Source organism: Excalfactoria chinensis, chromosome 8, assembly GCF_039878825.1.
Source record: "Excalfactoria chinensis isolate bCotChi1 chromosome 8, bCotChi1.hap2, whole genome shotgun sequence".
In the NCBI taxonomy this organism is placed as follows: domain Eukaryota; kingdom Metazoa; phylum Chordata; class Aves; order Galliformes; family Phasianidae; genus Excalfactoria; species Excalfactoria chinensis.
In genome coordinates, this window is record NC_092832.1 from 24,076,192 (window position 1) to 24,093,901 (window position 17,710).

At 45.4% G+C, this 17,710-nt stretch overlaps 1 protein-coding gene across 2 annotated transcripts in view; it reads right to left on the reverse strand.

Annotated features, from left to right (window-relative positions):
• PLPP3 (phospholipid phosphatase 3) overlaps window positions 1-17,710 on the reverse strand; it is a 41,824-nt gene that overhangs the window by 18,334 nt on the left and 5,780 nt on the right. For both annotated transcript variants that reach the window (XM_072343443.1, XM_072343442.1), the window contains exon 2: window positions 696-853. In XM_072343443.1, the coding sequence (XP_072199544.1) occupies window positions 696-853 (158 nt within the window). The remainder of the gene's footprint in view (window positions 1-695; window positions 854-17,710) is intronic.

Genomic DNA, 17,710 nt, shown 5'->3' on the forward strand with positions numbered 1-17,710 from the left:
TTATACAATCTCTTTTAATCTAACCCTAACCTGTGAAACTTTTCCAGGTACCAGTTAGCTGAAAAGACGCATCTCTCTATTATTATTTTTCTACCCTTATAAAATAGGCAAATACTAAGAGTTATTTGAATAGGAAAAAACCATGCCAAGTCCTCACTGATTCTTTTTGCAACTACTCCAAACTCTACCGCAGGGTGAAAAAGCTCTTGCAGAGCTCCCTGACTTGCCCAAACAGCTTTGGTCCTGTTTACCAGTTTCAAGAGTAATCTCATTCCTCTCATTACAAGCTTTCATTTGCAAATGTTTACCGCTTACATGGAAGTCAGATAATCACCAAGGAGATTCACACTACAGTACAGAGCATGGACACATCTGCAAGACCATGTGAAACCCCAGTCATGTTGGTAGGGGAACAGACTGCATTGCTTTGCTCTGCTTTCCATGAAATTCAGAACCTTTGACTTTTAAGAAGATCTCCACAACCTACAGGCTTTATAGCATCTTTCCTTTGACTAGCTCACAGCTCCACAGAGTTTCTGAGCTCAGAAAGCTCTTATAACCACCCCAACTTGAGAGTGTGTCTCTGTTTTGGCACTCCAGGCAAACCCTTGTTCATGCCATCAGCTAAGGAGGTAACAAAAAGGTGTTGGAGATGCCCAAAGGGCAGAAGAAGAGACTTTAGAGATGGTACTTACAGCAAGGATGGCAATGAGGATGCCTGCAGCACACAGCACTGCATCGTTGATTGTCTCCATTGACTTCAGTGGGTACCTGATGCTGTCATCATCGCAGTAGAAGCCCCGCTGGTAGGGCTGGATTGTGCTTGTTTCAATGATGAGAAAGGGCAGCCCAGCTAGAAAGAAAGGGAGACAGAAAACAAAACCATCAGTGATACAAGGCAAATAGAAACAACTCTCCAGTAAGAAAAAGTAAAATAAAATGAAACCAAAAGTAGAAAATTGCTTGCAAATGAGCTGGTGCTGTTCCTGATGCTTTTCTTTTTCCTACTGCTATCTTTCCAAGGAGAAAATGGGTTTTGTGTGTATTTTTTTTTTGAGTCGCTCTTGTAGGGAAAAAGCATCTCCCCTGTTATGGTTATCAGATGTCTGCACTGCCTGGTTTCAGTTAAACCTCGCGCACTGCAAATATTAACTTACAGGAATGGACCCCAACAAGCAATCCCTCTGCATAAAGCCGTGAAAACAAACCTGGCACTTTTCTCTGCGGAGGGCTGATGCTTGCTGCCCCCGGGCAGGACGAGCTGTGCAAACAAACACCAAGGGATCGGGTAGCAGCCCTGTGCTTCCTACCTGACCAGCCCCACTAAACTCAATCCATATTACTTGTAGGCCTCCAAAGCCCTCCTGTGCTCCTTCCTCTCCATTTACAGGGTATATTTGTACCTGCATTTGGTCAGCTCAACCCGAGCTTTGCAGCAGGCACAAAGCAGATGGGCTCAAAAACCTGCAGCCAGTGATTAAGATGCACAAAGGGAGACCCCCAGACTGCTGTGTGAGTGAAACTCCATATTCTTGTTATTTTGGAGGAACACAGCATTGCCTCAAGCCTCAAAACACAGCACTGGGGTATTTCCCAGTTACCTTGTGCGAGGCACACACATTCAGCCCTCACGCCTGAGCTTCCCCATCTCTGCTGTTAAGCCCATCACCAGTAGAAGTGATACATCCCCATCCAAACAAGCCCCAAATTCCCAAGTCTCGCTCAGAATAAATCACAAAACACAATCCTCCTCCCACTCAGACTGAAACCCAGGCAAAGCACCTAACACGTCACAGCACAACTATGTCAAGGATTGGGCCAAGGCAAAGCAGAAAAACAATGAGGCACAGCTGAAGGAAAGCAGAGGACGTCACTTAGGTGATGATGCACAGTGGTTCAATCTTCTAGCCAGAAGAGCAGAACTCATGCCCACATCCTGCTAAAAGCACATAGGTGTATTTATTGACCACCAACTTGCTTAAGTTCCCCCGGGTTTGTGCACACAGTCCTAAGTCTGAGAGATCAGAGGGGCTTTCCTTATTAGAAATACAAGAAAAAAAAATGAAGCAGTGGTTGGTTCCAATCAATATTTGTCTATGGTACATTCTCAGTGATCTTGTCTGCCCAATGTGATTTGCAAAAGCACTGCATGAGGAGTTAGCATGTCATCAAAACAACGTTCCCCATCTCAACGGGAGCAAGTTTTCATCTCTGCACTTCATTTTGGCTCCCGTTGCTCCACATTCAAAGATTTACCTAATCCAGAATTATGAGGGGCTTCTGTTAGTCTTTAAAAACAAAGGACAGCCCTGATCACCTATTTTCTCAGTCTGAGTGAGAGGGGACCAACACACATGGGACCCGAAGGCCTTCAAAAGCAGCCGGGGCCATGGCTCAGGTCTCTCTTCTGACCATCTCCAAAACCTCTTTGAATGGGTTAATCATAAGCAGGGCAGAAGTTTCCAACAGATGTGAAACAGCAAATAAAGGTGTCAGACCTGCCTGTCCAGCTCAGATTCGGTAAATAAAATTGGACACCTCACGTGAATCCAGTTGATCTTCATTCCACTATTTAACTGTTCTGAGGCACAGCCAGCTTGGCCCCGAAATGCTCCTCTGATGCCAGCAATACGATATTAATAGGCCACTTAAAGAATCCTTATTTTCCCAGTGAAAAATTGCAGCAGAAGAACTAACAGCACTCGGTGCGATCCAATTTCACATGCACTTGAAGCAGCAGCCTAACAGTTGAACTCAAGGAGTAGACGTGCCACGGTTACGTGGCTTATTGTTATTTCTCCAGTTCCTCTTGTTAATAGCTTTCACATGACAGGTCTGTAAAACACATGTTCCCACAGACAATAAAATACATCTGAAAGCTAAAACTGGCTCAAAATAAAATTTAAAAAAAAAATAATTAAAAAAAAAAAAAAGAGACAATAGTGTTTCTATACATTATGTGAACCCAGGAATAATAAAGATTTGTTTTCCCTTCATTCATTGAACAGCATGGGGTAGTATTTCCGCATTTCAATTATATGTAGGCTCGCCACAGCTATAATAAGAGTATAACTGACCTATATAGAATACATTTTCTCTAAGCGCACATAGGCATAGTTTAGAAAATCCAATGGTTTTGTTTTCTCTCCTACAAACTTGTGGTTTAGTGGGATATTGCCAATCGAGTCTTGACATTTTTCCAGCAAAACGGTAACCTCAGATTCCCCCTTTTTTTTTCCCCTCTCCCTTTTCCCCTCCCCTTTTTCAACATGAGAAACATAAACACACTCCAGAGCCGAATAGATATTACTTAGAAGACTCAACGTGCCCTTGATTTTGAGTGTGGGGTGAGAGGCTGTTCTTGCAGCCGTAATTACCCAAAAATAAAGACCCCAGCCCATGCTGGACAATAAATTACACTAAAGGTTGTTCTTCTTCCAAGAGATTACGATTGAAGCATGGTTTGCCTACTGGACTAGGTCACCATCCACATACTTTTTTCCTCTGGCAATGGGCTTCCAGCACAGAGAAGACCGAAGGAGTGCCAAAAGGCAAGGAGGGAATGAGAGACAGATGAGGGGAGTGAAGTCTGGAAGAACACCAAAATAACTGTGGAGCAAGATATCTTCAAGATCCCTCAGCAAAACACCACAGAGATGTTATTCACACCGGGAGACAAAGGTAGCTGGAAGCAGGGTATGGCCCACACACCCTTAGAAAAGGAGAAGTGATGTGGGGTTACACCGTGGAGATTAGGTTTGTCCTCGTGACTTCTGGTGCCTCAGTATAATCCAGTTTAATGTTTTAATACAGAAACAGAGGTTACGCATCCCTGGCTGTGGTGACCTGCATCTACACTTCAGCATCTGCACTGCCTGTAATGGTACTGGTTTTCCAACCTGTACCATTTGCCACTCCCAATCACGGAACAGAACTCCTAAGAATAAACGAGGTATGTCTCACAAGAAGGCAATGAACATAGATTTGCACTGAACAGACCAACACTCAGTCCTACAAGGCAGAAAAAGGTACCAACTCTCATTTTTGGATGGTCCACTTTCCCCCCAGAAATGGTCCTATTTGGCCACTCTGTGGCTACGAGGCAACAGAGTTCTCAGATCTACTGCAAAATCTTTACTAATACTGCAGAAGGGCTTCCAGCCCTCCTTAGTACTGGTATCACCATCATATTACACAGCAGCCATTGGACCATTCCCTAATTCACTGAGGGCACTGGCATATTCATACAGAACCCAGTAAGCAGAGGTACACTGCTATCCCCATTTTAAACACAAAGGAAACCAAAGCATAGAATAACAAAGGAATTTGCTTATTTCAATGCAAAAAAGGCACATGGAGCCGGGTTCACCTTTCTGAATTATAACATCCTTCAACAAAGTAAAGGAAGGGTTTTTTACATTCCTTTAAATAAAGGGGAATTTCTGCTTTAATAACAGAACAAGGAAATCCCAGCTACATGCTTTTATCTAACTACGCTGCAGGAGATCAAACAAGACTCCAAACCATGAGCATAACAGAAATCTCTCAGGGGCTGCTCCTGCCCCATCCAAACCCACAGGAGTTTTGCCATGGGTCTGCATGGAGGGCAGCCCAGAGCAGGTGTGGACAGTAACGAATTGTGCAAGGCACCACAGGACACCATAGGGCTGGACATTGAAAAATGATGTTGCTTTTGTTGGGAGGAAGTCCAAGTGACTTTGTGACCTCAAACCGCTGGTGTCCTACACTAATATTGGAGGGTTTAAATTTATTTATCTTCCCATTTAATAAAGGCAATTGAGTTTGGAAAACCTAGCACCAAGGGGAAAATATTCCTTTCCTTGATCAGCACCTTTATCAACAGGCAGTTAATAGGCAATAATCCTGGGAAGGCTGGCAGAAAGCTAAAATTCTCACCACCAACCCCAAGCAAAATGCCTTGCAAAACCCCAAAGTACTCTCTGACCAGCTTGAAAAGTGAAGGAAAATCAAAGGCAGAAGAAAGGGCTCAGTGTTGGGTACAGCACTTTAAATCTTAGAGCCCTTGAAAAGTTAACGCTAGTGCAGATTTAATGGGAGGGGAAAATAAAGGGATAAGCTTTCCTTGGCCACCCATTTGAAATAGTCACAGGGGGGAGCAGGAAGGGAAGTGCTGTTTCTGCAGCGACCCACCCATGCAGCTCTCATCTTCCTAGCCCAAGCTTTACCTTTACACTATATTAAACACCTTCTCAGTCCATTTTGATGGAGACCCGTGGTTTCCCTCCCCCCCACTCAGAAAATAAATAACTTCATTCTTTAAACACGGCAGGTCAGCAGAATGTTGCTGGCCATCTCAACAAAGCAATGTAATTTCTAACAAGCCCACTGTGGTGGGTTTGACTGCTAATGTCCAGGCCCTGGGCATGTTTTTAAGGTTTTGGCAGATTAAAGGTCTAGCTTAATGAGTTAAAAAGATCATTAAAGAATTTGGCAGGGCTGAGTGGGGCATCTAATTCAAGATATACCATATAAATATTTGTGTACCAGCGATCAACGAGCTTTCCTTCTGAAGTAGTGGCTGATCTTGGGTACATACAAACCTTACTTGGTTGGCTGTATCTGTACACATTTCATAACGCATAAAAAAATCTAGATTAGGCTGCAGTGAGCTTTTGTTGGTGTTTTAAAGTTGGCTTCCCCAGCTTTTAGAGGTGAATTGCATCACTGAAGATCAGAAATGAAAAGAAAATGCATCTCAGCTTTGGCAGCTGATGCAAGAGTAAACAAAACTCTTGAAAGCCAGTTGACATGTACACACTGATAACATTTGATAACACAAAGGATAGAAATATTTCCACATTTCTATCATTTGAGGCACATCCTGACAATCACCACATGGCCTGAGTGCACCAGCACCAACAGAAAGAGTGGGGGAAGGAAGGGTAGGAGTTTGGTCAACAAAAGCTGAACCTCAAGGGACCCGATGCACGGCCCTATGACAGCTAGAAGAATCCCAATGCATTACGCTGTGATTTCCTACAGTCTTGAACAGCATCAGTGAAGTGCCTCCTTCACAATGTTTTTTTGACGAAACCTGGATACTTGATGTTCATACAAACCCTGGAAGCCAGTAGATGGAGCATCTTTTGCTTCTTACTTCGTTATCTTCTCAGTCTTGTTGTTCATCACGCCTTGGTTCCAGCAGTCCAGAAGACTGCTCTGGGCATCTGCCTGTGTTTTGGAAACATAGCTAATGTCTTTGTTTTCAAAATAAGATTCCCATTCAACTCTATTACAGCTCCACTACTCTCAGCTACACAGAAACGCACAAGGATAGAAGATTCTCTAAACACACAAACAAACCCTAGACTTTACCATAGAGCAGGTATCTGCTTAAAAAAAAACAACATCTATAAACAAGGATCAGCATATATAGCATTTCACTGATTTGACTTGTTTGGGAAGGTCCCAGAACACAAGGGGTTGACTTCCTCCAGAATCAGGATTCTAGTTTTCTCATATTAACTTTTGATATTATCTGTGTCAACCGGCCTGGTGCCCTTCCTGACTATTAAAAAGATAACATTATCCCACTTCTTTATCATCATCTATATTTCAGCCAGTTCACTGGGACTCTCTAATGTTTTTCCATTTTTAGGTTTACCAGCTGCTGCTCAGGTTTACTGTCCATTTCCATCTAGATATGGTATCTCCTAGACTTTTTGTTGCCCTCCCCCCTACAGCTCTTTAGTAAGAATTGGTTCTTTGGGAATGTTGGGGCAATGCATCCTTACACCCACAAGAGCAATGGCAAATGAAGAACACAGAATATCACCTCTGGTACAGATAACCCTATAATATTTATGACCCCAATGGTGGCATGGGGTATCTGAAAAATGCCTCTAAAAGGAAGCATCAGTGTTGGAAGGAATATCTTACAGGTATCTGTATCTTGAGACTGAAGCCATCACTCAGCAACATAACCCATCCCATCTTTTGCAGTAAGAACAACCTGGAGCTCATTCATTGACCCAACCACACTGGAGAACATTAAGAGGAAAGTTCTCTCGGTCACATAAACTTTAAACAAAAATGTCAAGTTATTCTCACGCACCACAAATTCCTCTGGATTCTAAACCTCTGCAGGAAATGCTTCCTTGCACGGCTGGAGCTCACTGTGCCAAACCTGCGTGCTCACCCTCCAGAGGCTCCTGATGACTGGGAGCATTGCCATTGCTTTTGCTGGGAGGAATATTGCTCTTTTAGATAGTACCTGCCGCCATTTCCAGAAGTAAACGATACATACAAAGGAGAACAGAGGAGAAAGGAAGAAGTACGTTAAACTGTTCCTCCTGGCAATTAAATTACAAACGAGAACCCAGGCCCAGTGCCAATCAAACGCAATGGAAACAAAGCCACCATCACATTGAATAGAACAAGGAATAAAATGCCACAACAACCCCAAGGCATCGGGATCTTCTGAGGCACCTCAGTACATTCAAGTGCTGCGGAAGGTCTGGCAGATACAATCCTGACCCAGGATGACCCAACTTGAATAGAGAGGGGAAAAATTAAAAACACATCCACAAACTCTGCAACACTCAGGGCAAAAGGACCACGTGAAAAACACACTGTGGTGACTACCATGTTTTCAATTACAAATGAAGCAAGCCTTGCTTCCTTTGCTGGTCAGTGGGGTTTGGAAGGAGATCTGTCTCATCATGGCTTCCCTGGTTCTCCCTTCGAGGAAGGGCTCACGCTTGCTCAGCTCATGTGCTGTGCCCACAAGAGTCCCTCAGTTTTTCCCTTATAGCATTCCCAATCAATTCCTACTCATAAGGATATTTCTGTGGGCTGTGCATCTTGCATTGAAGTATAAAATACTGAGTATAGACTCCATACATCAGCTTAGTGCTACCAGACACTACCAGGTATAAGGCACTCTTCCTTGCACAACCATGATAATCCAGGTCTAAAAGGAAGCAGCCAAAGCAATGCTGTTGACTGAATCCTATTTATTTTGTTATTTAAACAACAACAAAAGGAGAAAACGCTGAAATTAAGCCAGCCCACCTGATCAACATGAAGGCCCCTTCAAGGGAAAAACAAAACAAATCTCATCTGCTAAACTTCCTGAGCTTCCTCCCTGCTTGCCTGGAGCATCCTGACCAAGCACTGCAGCTATAATTGAGCACGTTTTCAGGAGCAACTTCTCCTTTGCCTGAGGAGGCCTCAAGTAGCTTTGTGACCCCGTTCTGTCAATGTACCTATTGTAAATGCAAAATCCTGCTTTGGATTTGCAGCGGCAGCCACCTGCACAAATAACGCAGGGTTATAACTCTGTAACCAAAGACAAGCACTGAAAGCTTAAGAAGTTTGTAGTCCGAAACATACTTCTGACCTCTTCCTTAAAAGTTCACTAATCACTTTTAATTCATAATTTATTTCCTCTTAATATACTTGCTTTATATAATACTCCCTCCTTTTTTTTCCTTCTTCTCCTCCCCCTTTCTCCTTTTTTTTTCTTGGAGTTCCCCAGGAGAAAATGGTATTACACAACTCCCTTGATTAACTGGAAATGAAACTTTTCCCCCTCAGTAGTCATGATCCAGCTGGTACAGTTTCCAGAATATAATGTACAGTATACAGTGATGAAAGAAAGTTAAAAAAAAAAGAGTGCAGCTGGAATTGGTTCAAGGGCCCTTCAAGCAACATGGGTTTGACATTGGTGGTCCCTATAGCACATCCCCATAAGGCTGTTCTTGCGCATCAGCTTTCTCTCTCTCTTGTACTTCCACGTTATAGGGAGGACAGACCTTGTAGGCTGCAGAAGTTGCACGGGTTGAATAATTTCAGTGAAAACCAGCTGGGAATGGGTTGCTTTCATGGCAGTAGTCACCTGCAGCAGAGATGCCCACACCATGCTGCCAGCAATGGTAGGATCAATTACCTCCCTGCAAAGGCTGCTTTGTTGCCAAATGACACCACACAGACCTGTTCCCTTACAGCACAAAACGGGTTGGATCCGAATGGTGTGAGCTACAACCAAGCTGCTATTGACGTGGATACTGAGGACACAATGCATACAGTGTTCTTTAAAACCCCAAAATGGATAACTCCCCATTTTGCTTTCCAACCCCCTCATAACAATGCCCGGCCCCCACTGTCAATGAACGTGCGAATAAATTGGGGGAAAAAAGGTTAAAGGAGCCCAAGGGAACAGCAGCCCCTTTTTCCTTATTGCAGTTAATTTTGACAAAGACTCCACTGTTTCTCTATCTTCCTTTTTTCTTCCCCCTCCTTGAAGAGCTTTGTGCCAAGCTGCATTATTCCTCTTCACCATGGTACTGCCATGAAACCCGCCTGGTATGTATGCCTGAAAAATCACAGGTTTTCATGGAAATTGTTTTTTCCTTCAGCAACAACTCCCCTTGTCACATCAGGCATGATAGAAAGAGGAGCAGAAGGGCACAGGTCTGGCCACAAAACACTATGGAAATGTACCCACAACCACCCAAACCAAGCACCCACTGCCCAGCATCACAAAAACCCGCAGACACCCTCCAAAATCCCTTTTCCCACCTCCAACACAACCTCAGATCCACGCAAAAATGCCACAACCCCCTTTGCACAGCTTCTTTTCTAAGCATTTTGATGCTTGGGAAAAAGCCTATTTCTCCCCATACCACTGGCGGGCTTATTTTGAAGGAGGTTTTTAAATGGAAATAGTTTCTTTTCTTGCAGCCCATCATGGCAACCAGAGCCTGCTGGCTCCGTCCACAGAGGCTGGAGCTCAGCAGCTTGTAGGGGGTGTCCTCAATCTCCAGCCTATTTACTGCTCTGGTGAGAACAGCGCCTATAGATGCCCCAGTTCTCAGATCAGCGTTTGGAGGGACTCGCTTATTCAACAAACCAGCCCTTTCTAAATGCTGTCAAAGGAGTGATTTGATGCCTTTCAGTGCTTGCTATACAAAACGCTGAAAGACCATGGAACTTCAAAAGCCACAGAAGCGGAGCTGGAGTTTGGCAGGAGTTCATTAGCTGCCTGTGTCCTTCTGTGTGTGGCTTGTAATTACATGCAGACCTGATGCCAAATCCTAATCTACTGAGGGGTACCCATTAATGTGCTGCTGGATGGTTCACAGGTAGCTGATGTCGAGATTTATACAACTTGCAGGACAGATAATGCAATGCATTTCCTTAGTTTTTCTTTAAGCTGCTCTTTTTCTTCCCCTCTCTTTTTGGATCAGCCTACAAATGAAGTTCTGGCAGCAAAGCTGGGATAGTCCAGCTCAGTCAGAAGCCACACAGCAATGGGCCTGATCCTGTTATTGTGGGGATGTGCACATCCCCTTGGTGCATGGGCAAACAAAGTTGCAGGTTGCTCTCTGTACTTGCCTTCATTCTCTGACTGTAGGTAATGGATTAGTGACGGTGGGGATTTCAACAGCAACCAGAGAAGCTGAGGAATCAGGTACCTGAAGATGACTATTCACTTTGAGGAAAAATACACACAACATACATTCCTCCTGTAGAGGAAAATAGAGCAGTTAAAGGATCGTGGGACCAAAAAAAGCCCTTCTCTTACTTGAGATCTGAATCACTTTGCAGCCAGCTGGCTCCCGGAGCAGCTCTTGGCAATTAAAACCCTGGGAAGTCAAACACAACAGCACGGAAGCTAACCTTTTATTTTCCTGCTTTTTAATTCTTGTCCTGTATTTAATCTTCAAGCACCAACTGTGGGCACCAAATTCTCAAGCAAAGGGGTAGCTATAGGGCCAGTAGAGCATCTCAGCACTGAGCTGGAGCAGGTCCCTGCCAGCAGAAGCCTTCCCTTCAGAGAGTGTATCCCCATGCATGCCAATTTGCCACCACCACCACCACTGGTTTTCCCAATGGAGAGCAAAAACAATCTAGCCCTAGTTTCCTTTTCCTGTTTGATGTTCCACTTTGCAAAAGCCAAGGCAAGTCCACTGAGTCTCCCCTGCACCTGGCATACAGCATCTCAGAGGCTCCCATCCCCAGAAGCACCACGAAATGAGGGGTAGCAAAGCCCCTGCCACAAGAAGGCACAAGAGCAGATTTACCTGTCACTTACTGCCCATGAAGCACTCATGAGACTTGAAAGCCCATCTCCCATCCAGACTGGTTTGGATGCATTATGGATATACATATAATACTCAGAGTCCCTCATTAGCATCAATTCGATAAATTTTGTTCTTCAACATTTAGCTGACAGCTTCTATACTAATTTTTCCTCACAGTTTTCAAGTACAGATACTCATGCCTGCCACCACCCCTCCAGTCACCCCTATTGCCATATTCCTCTTACATTTCCCTCTTTTCATTGGATAAGCCATTTCCCCCACCACACTTCTACCATATCATTGCAAAGTGCCTCTAGTCCTGCAGGATAACTTGGGGCAGGATGGGCTGCCAGCACTTATAACCCTATGCTTGCACTCCTTTATCCTCCTAATAAAGCTCTCATTGCATTTGACATGATACAGCTCTCACCCTGCCATGAAAGCTTTCTTCCTTATCAGGAGAATTTTTAATCAACTAGAAGGGAAAACACGACCTGACATTTTATTGCTTCCTTACGCACTGCTTTTAGATGCTTTGCTTTTCTCCAGCTTGTATTCTTGCTAACTTCTTTTAGTGGGGAATTGGTGGAAAGCCCTGAGTCTTTGATGGCCAACAGCTTCCCCTGGATAATTTGGAGGCAGGGAAGCAATGGACAACACAGGGGGATGCATGATGGGGTGGGAGAAGGCAGCACCAAGCTCTCACCCTCACTGCAGGTTCTGGGACATGGTTTTGCCCTGGCCACAGTTCCAAAACAACAATCAGAGTCTGTGGGGAAGGGTCATAAGAAGTTCAGCTCTCCTCTACTAAAACCATCTGGTTCCTATAAAAAAAAGAAACAACACAACACCCAACTGGTCGGTTGAGATGGTTGGTAGCACCTCCTCCTCGCTCTGTTTTTCCTCCCATTTCTCGAGAGCATGGTGGCACTCAGAAGTGACAGGGATTACATAGGCCACTGTCTACCCTGCCCTAAGCACAGTGGCAGTGGGCAGCCCAGTGGATGCAAACCCCACTTTGGCACCCAACTCACTTCATTTCTCCTTATATGAGATAGATGGTTCCTAATGAGGAGCCTGGCCCCCCAAATGGCTTTTCCAGGTCAGAAACACCGATAGGTCAATGGGTCCCTCTCCAGCAAGAGGCATCACCAAACCTGCAGGGAAAGTAGGGCAAGGACAAAGAACCTTTATTATTATTATTATTTTAAAATCAAAATTTCTAAATCTCCCCTTTGTTTCCAACAGAAATAAAAGGGGTGTTGGGGGGGAAAGGAGCACTTACAGGCAGCTCCCCAGCCTGTAACACAAAACTGTGCTGTGCTGGGAAACCTTACACCATGCTGCATCCAGCTCATGCACTCCCCACACTGCTCACTGCCTCCCGGATGCTTCCCCAAGCCCAAACTGCCCTTGAGAGAAGCCAAGCCTCAGCCTCTGCTGAAAAGCCTCTTTGTTTGGATTCCCTTTCCAAATCAGCATATCCTGAGATTGAACTCCCTCCCACCCCTCTGCAGGGCTTTTGAATGTTCAGATGCCTTGGCAGCAGCCAGATTTGCCAGCAGGTTTGTGGCCCTGTAATAGCATTCAAAACCTCGGCGCTGGGGCATGTATAGCAGTAGAAACTTCCTTCATGTTACAGGAGAGAGGAGGGGAAATATATATATATATATATATATATATATATATATATATATAGCAGAATTACTTCAAAAGGTCCTTTAATCGTGAATTGTGACCAGAGGAGCTAAGTTCTCCTTAATTAAACAACACCTTTAATCTGCCTTCATTAGGCTACGTTAAGACGCAACAGCGAGCTGCTGCAGATTCTCAATGGGAAGTTAATAGCATTTTCCTTCATTAAGCCCACTCTGCCTGCAAGCTTTGGGGGAGAACTCATACACGTTGAACTCATACAGGCCCAGCATGCACCTCAGTCCCATCCTCCTTGAGGTTTGCAAGCACCTGAAACATCCTGCAATGCCCCAAGGATGATGGGACACTGTGCACCCACAGGACCCCTGTTGAGAGCTGAAGCCCTGCAGCATGACTAGTAATGAGGCAATAATTCCTGTTACTTGGAGCCAAGCATACCAGGCCTTGCGGCAAGAGGCCGGGAGGCAAGAGGCCGTCACTCTCCCAGCGTGCCAGAACCTTGTTATGGTGACTGTGCCAGCATTCAGCCAAAAAGCAAGGCATGGTGCAGCAGAATTCCCCTCCACGCAAGAAACTCCACCAACACCAAAAGGAAAACAAACCTCTGTCTCTGAAACCTCACATGCATGGCCTGGAGCGATAACGCTGGGAAAAAGTTGTTTCTCACTTACAGCAAGCTTTTTAAAAAAAAAAAGATATCCATCTCAGCATTATATCTTTCCCCCATGAAAGCAAAACGCTGAGCATTCAAGCAGGTGGATTTTCAGGCTGTGGACCCATTCCTGCATTCATAAAGCCAGTCCAGTTTTGCAGATGACTTCAGTGAGAGCAAAAGCAAAGTCTCTTTATGTTACATCCACAATCCAGATACGTCCCCATGGTCAAATTCTACCCCACTCTCTCCGACCACTTTGGCACCCTGCAGCAGCTTTAGGCACTGGAAAACTTGTTTTGTACCCATGTGCATGCAGAGATTTATCAAAACAGGCTCTCTCTAAAATGCTATTTCAGTGGTTTTGCATTTCACAAAGATCCACTGCCAGCTCAGTAAGAAAAACAAGCGCTGCAAAACTTCTCCTTTAAGGAGAAAAAAAACCCAACAAAATACAACAAGCCTCCCAGACCAGTGCTTTAGAAATGCTTCCACATGCTAATCAGCCTCCCATTCAGCTCCAGACTGAATAGGACTCCAACAATGACAAAGAAATACGCTGAACCTATTCCACATTTCATCCCCTTCGCTCAGAATGTTGCTGTTACCTTGGTTTTCTGCTGCTTTGTGGGAACTGCAGCGGAATGACTGCTGCATGCTAAAGCTGCAGGGAGGGCCAAGAAACGGGGAGTGTAAGGAGAAAAATACCCATTCTGGATTATGAGGGGGTTGGGAAGAATTATTTTAAGAGGTTGCCATCGATGCTGCAAATTTTCCTAGGGAAAAAGGAAAAGAAAAAACAACATAAAAGGCAGCCCTAACATAGAAAGCTTTGGTTCCAGGAAGGGCTGCAGCAGCCCTCCAAGGCCATTTCCCTTTCTGCAGGAGCAGGGGGGAAGCATGCAATGGGGCCACCCAAGCTATGCTCCCACAGGAAAGGAGGTGGAAGTTTTGGGGATGGGTGCACACACATGTACTAGGGCCAAGGTTCGGTCCAGCCTTGGGACCCACAGCCCTCCTTACCCCCCAGTGGTGCATCACTGAGGGTCAGAGCTTCAGTACCAAGACCCTGAAGCTGAAGTTATCAGGAAATGCCTGAAATCACTGAGATGTATACTGGTAGCTCAGCAAACCCCATGAGCAGCTGGGGGTGCCCTCACTGTGGCCGTCTCCTCACCCGAATAGATCAGGAGGCACAAGCCTCCTCAGCCATGACAACAGGTTCCCATCTCTGCACAGGATGATTCCTTTTGGCCTTTGACGCCCCATGGTGAAACCCAGAGAAGGAAAGGAGCAGAATGTTCTGCTAAAACCCAGGGCCATCCGATCAGTGATCAAAGAGCCGCTTGAGAAACCTGATAGTGGTGTACTGATTCACAGCTATCAACTTCAGAGCTATACCAGTATCCAAAATAGCCCAGGAGTACCACTCAGAACAGAAACTCATCCGGTGTTCACTAAACAGACCTGCAAACCAGAGAGAGAGATTTTTGGCTAACCCTTTGGAAAGCATCACTTGAAAGAGTGGTGGGCTCAACAAAAGGGAACCCTTCAGAATCCCCTGTGCCAAAATGCTTGGGGTGCAGGATTGGTTGCCACGGCCACTGCAGGGGCTGCAGCAAAGACCTGGCAGTCAGCGCCGGTGGGAAAGGGGAGCAGGACTGGGCCTAACACAGCAGAGCATCAAACCAGGCCAGAACAGAGGTGGTAAATAACTGTCAGTAAGATAGGAAGCTCAGGCCCCCATTTGTCACCACCAGCTTTCAAATTCAGTGGGTTCATTTTGAGGCGTGCAAAGATGTCTCAGCTTGAAAGAAGCACATGCTTGAATTAATGGCAGTAGAATTAATGCCTGCCTCCAACACATGCACCATCATATGAAGGCACTGCTGTGAAAGCTTTCAAAAATGACTGTCGTTCTGACTAATTTACAGTAAAGCCAGTTGAAAGCTAATTACAGGGAGTGCAGCTTGTTGCTTCCTCTGCACGGCAGCCAGCTACAACCCTGTCACTGCGGGGAGAAGCAAAGCCCTCAGAGGGATCATCGTTTGTGTCAAGAGGGACATCTGCCCAAAACCACAAACCAGGGACTTTTACTCTTTCTGTTTAACCTCATGGAAGGAAGCACCGTGCTGTGCTCAGCTCCTCCAACCAGCAAAGCTGAAGCAGTCCCTGGAAGAGCAGCCTGCAACCCCAAACGCTCCCAAAGGATACCTCCATGCCACAGCTACCTGCAGTGTTCATGGCAAAGGCTAAGTTTGCTCAGCTTTACCTGAGATAGTACAGTGTTATCCCGACCTCTCAGGGACTGCAGGCTAAACCCACCTGCGTGTGTTAGCAGGAAGACTTGAGGCAACTCCAAAGCCACTCTATGATGCAGTCAGTGCAGCTTTCAGGACTTTTTTGGGCAAGGGATAAAGAGCAATGGGAAAGTACTATAGGATTAAACATACTCTCCACTGATGTAGTGTCATCAACACTGTCAGACCAACTGCAGCTTCCTTTGGGCTCTGGCTGGCAGCCCAGCAGCTCCTGACTGAGGACACCATATGCTCTGACAAGTCAACCTCAAATATAGGCATAAACTATAGGCAGTGCTGGTACAAGAACACATGGCACAAAGAGTATGGGCATTTTCAGAACATCAGAAGCCTTGGAGTTAAGTTACTCGATGCAGAGAGTCAGTTTTCAACCTTCTGTCTTCAAAACATTCAACGCATGTGAAAAACAAACCCACTTACGTGACCAACTAGAAAGTACAGGGTTTAAAGGTATTTCTGGGGGGGAGTTGAAACTAGATGATCATTATGGTCCTTTCTAACCCAGGCAATTCTATGATTATATGATTTTTGACAACTAGAGAGCCACCAGGCCTATCTAATCTTCAAACCTTTTCATGCATCACCTTGGCAGCAAACTTATGTTTAAGACAAGTTCCGCAGTGGTTTGTGTCATCAAGCACCATGAAGACACATCACATTCCTCCTCTTTGGCAAGCATTTCTTTACACTCAGGTCTAACTTGAGAAGCAGCTCCTGCTGGTCACTACACCACAGCTGCAAAGTAAGAAGGGATTTGTGAGCACAACCTTCCATCAGCTGCTCCAGTAGCCCTGCCTATGGTCAACAGAACTTTTCTACCTGCTAAAATTATGGAGATGGCACTTCTGCAAGGCAAGTATCACAAGAGAGCAAAGCTGAGGGCTGTTGGTTCTGCTGCATGAGGGATCTCACAGTTCTGCCATCCAGAAAACATAGCAATGAATTCAGAAAACCTGACTTCAGACACTATTAAAGCATAAACACGGGATTATTTTATTTACTGCTTTCTGGAGGCAAACCCCAAGACAGGACAAAAATAAAAGAAGAAATCTGAACAAAACAAACAGTGCTGGCCCTCAAAGCCTAACTGGCATCCAGAGGGAAAGCACACAGGGAGGGGTTGCCATGAACCCCCCAGGACACAGCCCCCAGGGATGCGTGGGGCTGGGGAAGCTGCAGCTCTCAGTGCTGGCTGTGTTGAGGCTGGGTGGGAGGACTCGGAGGCTGTTGCCTCTCCCCACGCTGCCTGCAACAGACATGGCCTTGTTCGTGGTAGAGGCAGACCAGGCAACCACAACGGTCCCTCCTGGATTGCCATGGATGAAGCGGGAGCATTGTATGAATGAAATGGAGAGGATGGGGTCTGTTCCTCCACAGCAAGCTACAGAGCAGGGCTAGGCTTTCCCCCATCCCCCCCTCCTCTCTTTTAACTCATTTCAGGCATGCAAACAGCTCTCTCATCTCAGATGAGCACACTGAAGAGCAACCCTGGTTTGCAAGACAGTGCCCATGCAGCACAGGTTCCCCAGCTGTGGTATGCAAACCATCTCTGGGCTGCACATGGAGGCACACACAACTGGAGGATGCACCATCAACCTGTATCTAGACAAACAAAGTCAGACCAGAACAGCCTCAGAAAGGCATGCATATTAAGTCGAGATTTAAAGGGTATAAAAATAATCTGTTTGATCTGGGAGCGATGTTTATATTTTTCTGTGCTCACTACAAACAGATATGATTAAAAATGTCATCTACTGTAATCGTGATCCCATCTCCTCCTGTCTCAGCAGCAAGTACTCAAGATCCAAAGCACTCCTGGCCATGAAGCACTTGCACATAATACTGCTTTCCTGGAGACACGTCTTCAGCCTGGCCAAATTCCACCAACTCGGTAAAGTAAGTAGATTTATACCCCCAAGGACTCAGTCTGCCATAGGTATAGCACTTCCTTGTTCTGCAATTAACACCTCAGCTATAATTGTCACTAATAACCTCCTCTTGATAGTTGCGTT